Source organism: Panulirus ornatus, chromosome 7, assembly GCF_036320965.1.
Source record: "Panulirus ornatus isolate Po-2019 chromosome 7, ASM3632096v1, whole genome shotgun sequence".
NCBI lineage: Eukaryota > Metazoa > Arthropoda > Malacostraca > Decapoda > Palinuridae > Panulirus > Panulirus ornatus.
Window position 1 is genome coordinate 21,972,711 of NC_092230.1, and position 4,658 is coordinate 21,977,368.

Consider the following 4,658-nt stretch of genomic DNA (forward strand, 5'->3'; position numbering starts at 1 on the left):
GGACACCCACTCCTTCATATATAGGGAGGAGGTGACAAAAAAAGGGGGGGGGGAGAAGGACGTGGGTAGACTGGGAAAAGAAAAGTACGAAACAAATAAAAAAAAAAAAAGGCTTAGGGAGGCACTATGCAGGAGACACTAGGCGTGCACTACATCCAGATGGCGACGGTAAGATCTAACTGGAAGAGCAAGGAATTAGCTAATATCAGCAAGGTAAGCAACGTGTGAGAGAGAGAGAGAGAGAGAGAGAGAGAGAGAGAGAGAGAGAGAGAGAGAGAGAGAGAGAGAGAGAGAGAGAGAGGAAAATTCAAATGAATAATATGGACACGGCAAGGGATAATCAAAAATTTCTTTGTATTTTCATCCAAAGGAATTCCTCAGTTACGCAGCACCTGATTAGGACAAGAGAATAAAAAAGGAAGGAGTTGTAATGGATGAAGGTACAGCTATGCGAGGGGTTGAATGACGAGTTTATAAGGGTGTTTCCACAGTGGAAGATAATGCAGATCTAACACTACTGAGATGGCATGACGAGGGGAGGTGTTGGAGAGCACTGAAATCGACCGAAACCGTATACACACACTGCTATACGGCGGTCTCATGGTCCCCATGACATTTCTCCATGTGTGCTAAAGATGTGAGCAGCTATGCTTCACAAGACACTTGAAATGTCGTTCAATATCATGGAGCAAGAGGATGTTTACAGCGCCAAGGGAGAAGAAGAGGACAACTGTCTTTAAGAATAAGAAAAAAGATCCTGAGTAATCAACCATTCCCACTCCACAAAACATAAACCGTATCACAACCGAAAAACACACACACACACACACACACACACACACACACACACACACACACACACATCACAAACGTCAACAACGCATCTACACATAAAAAGAAAGCCCCTCGGAACACTTGCTACACCGCTTCTGGAAATGTATGTGATTATACTCTAAAAACAATCCATCTGCTCCAACCTAAACTACGCCTCACCTGCCTGGTCACCACCTTTATCAGAAGCAGCCATAACAAGATGGCAAACTACAAAAAATACGATAGAGAGAGCAATCACAGGTAGCTTATCAACCACAAACATTCAGCACCCTGGAAAAAAGAAAATAAATACTTCCAGTACAATCCCACGTCAATATACTCCGCACCCAATTCTATACAACACCACTAACACCCTACCAAACAAGCCAGATATATCCATCTACCAACCTCCACAGCGAAACAAAATAAAAAAAAACTCACCCCTGCCTCACTTCAACACCCGATACTCAAACATCGCCCTAACCCCAGCAAAAACCACGACGACAAAACATATTTCCATTCAGAATAACACGAAAAACACTGACCACCGGCCTATCCTCCACTTCCCGACCCAATTCGGATCTTCACTGCCTCCTCACAGACATACACCCATCTAACACAATAATCTCCAGACCTGTACTGAGCCTCAAGCTTTCTCTTCCGTATGACAAACACTCGGCTGAACATATCACACGGTAACTCACGCCCAAGACGCAACTTCTATTGAAGACAACGAATCCCTCCTCATCTTGCTCTACCCTTACCCCATCAGGAGGAACACATCACACTTGTTGCCCTGAGGTTCCACCCAGCGGACGTGACCGACTTCCTGCGCAAAACCGGGCAATGTCAACTTCTGTCTCCATAACCTAACACAAGAGTGCGGGCTTCATGACACTGGCCCCTTCCTGACCTCCAAAAACACTAATATGCCTCTCAATTAAGTTGTCTACAGGGATAGATTGACAAGAAAAAAAAATGTAATTCACATCATTCCATATAAAGCTTGCTTTAATCTCTCTTTATCTCGACTTACAGCCACGCGCGTCGTCGTCTACTGCAAGACGTGGCATTGTTCTTACTTTAATATAGCTGCTCATTCGGTGCCAGGTGCACTTGCTCTCCTGACCGAATCCTGCAGTCTGGTCGTCCACAGGCACTATCGTCTACTCCTGTTATATCACCGACACAATGTTTCCATTTACCCCACCGCCGGGGATTCAGTCCTCTCTCTCTCTCTCTCTCTCTCTCTCTCTCTCTCTCTCTCTCTCTCTCTCTCTCTCTCTCTCTCTCTCTCTCTCTATCTATCTATCTATCTATCTAATCTATACATATATATATATATATATATATATATATATATATATAGACCCTAACTTAAGCCAGGTACCCAATGTATCGACCAGCTCCTATAGGGAGGATGACCAGCTGGACTGACTATGATGACCAACTGCCACGACCGGATTCAAACCTGTGCGAACTGTACCCCAGTAGGCCCGAGAGTGCGTCATGGTCAGCAAAGCACCCTCTCACTTACCGGCTTGCTTTACGCGTTATATCCTCCACTGACATTTCTTACTTCCTACCCTTCTCTTCCGCTAAACACTTACCTTACACCACTGCCTCCTACCTTACCTTTCCCTCCCTACTCACACTCCTTGGATGAAACTTGCCCTTATGTACTTACCCGACTCCCTCCTGGCTTCGCTGTTGGATAGAGGCATCCTGAACGACCATCAACGTACCTTGAAAACAAGAAATGAGCCATCACAATGTTTGTCATGATGATCACGTGTCCTCCCTTCATACTAAAAGCTGGTTAAGAAATCTCTCTCTCTCTCTTTATATATATATATATATATATATATATATATATATATATATATATATATATATATATATATATATATATTCTCTTGTCTTTTACACTTGTCCGCCGTGTCCTGCGTGTGCGAGACAGCGCCAGAAAACAGATGAAGAAACGACGCATTCGCTCACATCTTCCTCTAGCTTTCATATATCAATACACCGTCACCCATACCTCCCTATCCACAACCAGGCACCACAGACCTTTCCATGGTTTCTCCGGCCAATTTACTTGCCAGCACATTAACATCCAAAAGTCTCTCTTTCGCTTGCCTATCAATTAACACGTAATCCAATAACGCTCTCTGGCCATCTCTCCTACTTACATACGTATACTTATGTATATCTCGCTTTTTAAACCAGGTATTCACAATCACACAGATCTACAAGCTCTTCACCATTTCCATTTACAACACTGAACACCCCATGTACACCAATTATTCCCTCAACTGCCACATTACTCACCTTTGCATTCAAATCACCCATCACTATAACCTGGTCTCGTGCATCAAAACTGCTAACACACTCACTCAGCTGCTCCCAAAACATTTGCCTCTCATGATCTTTCTTCATGCCCTAGTGCATAGGTACCAATAATCACCCATCTCTCTCCATCCACTTTCAGTTTTACCCATATCAATCTAGAGTTTACTTTCTTACACTCTATCACATACTCCCACAACTCCTGTTTCAGGAGTAGTGCTACTCCTTCCTTTGCTCTTGTCCTCTCTCCAACCCCTGACTTTACTCCCAAAACATTCCCAAACCACATTTTCCCTTTATCCTTGAACTTCGTTTCACTCAGAGCCAACACATTCAGGTTCCTCTCCGCAAACATACTACCTATCTCTCCCTTTTTCTCATCTTGGTTACATCCACACACATTTAGAAACCCCAGTCTGAGCCTTCGAGGAGGATGAGCACTCCCTACGTGACTCCTTATTCTGTTTCCCCTTTTCGAAAGTTAAAATACAAGGTGGGGAGGGTCTCTAGCCCCCCGCTCCCGTCCCCTTTAGTCGCCTTCTACGACACGCGGGGAATGCGTGGGAAGTATCATTTCTCCCCTATCCCTAGGGATAGGTGAGTCAGTTGTTGTTCGCTTATGATACAGCGCTGGTGGCTGACTCGGGTGAGAAACTGCAGAAGCTGGTGATTGAGTTTGGTGAAGTGTGTGAAAGACGAAAGCTGAGAGTAAATGTGAATAAGAGCAAGGTTATTAGGTACAGTAGGGGTGAGGGACAAGTCAATTGGGGTGTAAGTTTGAATGGAGAAACACTGGAGGAAGAAGTTTTTTAGATATCTGGGAGTGAATTTGGCAGCGGATGGAACCATGGAAGCGGAAGTGAGTCACAGGGTGGGGGAGAGGGCGAAAGTTCTGGGAGCGTAGAAGAATGTGTGGAAGGCGAGAACATTATCTAGGAAAGCAAAAATGGGTATGTTTGAAGTGATAGTGGTTCCAACAATGTTATATGGTTGCGAGGCGTGGGCTATAGATAGCGTTATGCGGAGGAGGGTGGATGTGTTGGAAATAAGATGTTTGAGGACAATATATGGTGTGAAGTGATTTGATCGAGTAAGTAATGAAAAGGTAAGAGAGATGTATGGTAATAAAAGGAGTGTGGTTGAGAGAGCAGAAGAGGGTGTAGTGAAATGGTTTAGTCACATGGAGAGGATGAGTAAGGAAAGATTGACAAAGAGGATATATGTGTCAGAGGTGGAGGGAACGAGGAGAAGTGGGAGACCAAATGGAGGTGGAAGGATGGAGTGAAAAAGATTTTGAGCGATCGGGGCCTCAACATGCAGGAGGGTGAAAGGCGTGCAAGGAATAGAGCGAACTGGAACGTTGTGGTATACCGAGGTCGACGTGCTGTCAATGGATTGAACCAGGGCATGTGAGGCGTCTGGGGGTAAACCATGGAAAGTTTTGTGGGGCCTGGATGTGGAAAGGGAGCTGTGGTTTCGGTGAATTATACATGACA

General features: G+C 44.7%; 1 protein-coding gene across 1 annotated transcript in view; it reads right to left on the minus strand.

Annotated features, from left to right (window-relative positions):
* Positions 1-2,205: 2,205 nt before the first annotated feature.
* The window catches only part of LOC139749336 (uncharacterized), a 288,455-nt gene continuing 286,002 nt past the window's right edge, over positions 2,206-4,658 (minus strand). Inside the window, exon 2 of the mRNA XM_071663058.1 lies at positions 2,206-2,558. Coding sequence (XP_071519159.1) covers positions 2,550-2,558 — 9 coding nt within the window. The 3' untranslated portion in view covers positions 2,206-2,549. The remainder of the gene's footprint in view (positions 2,559-4,658) is intronic.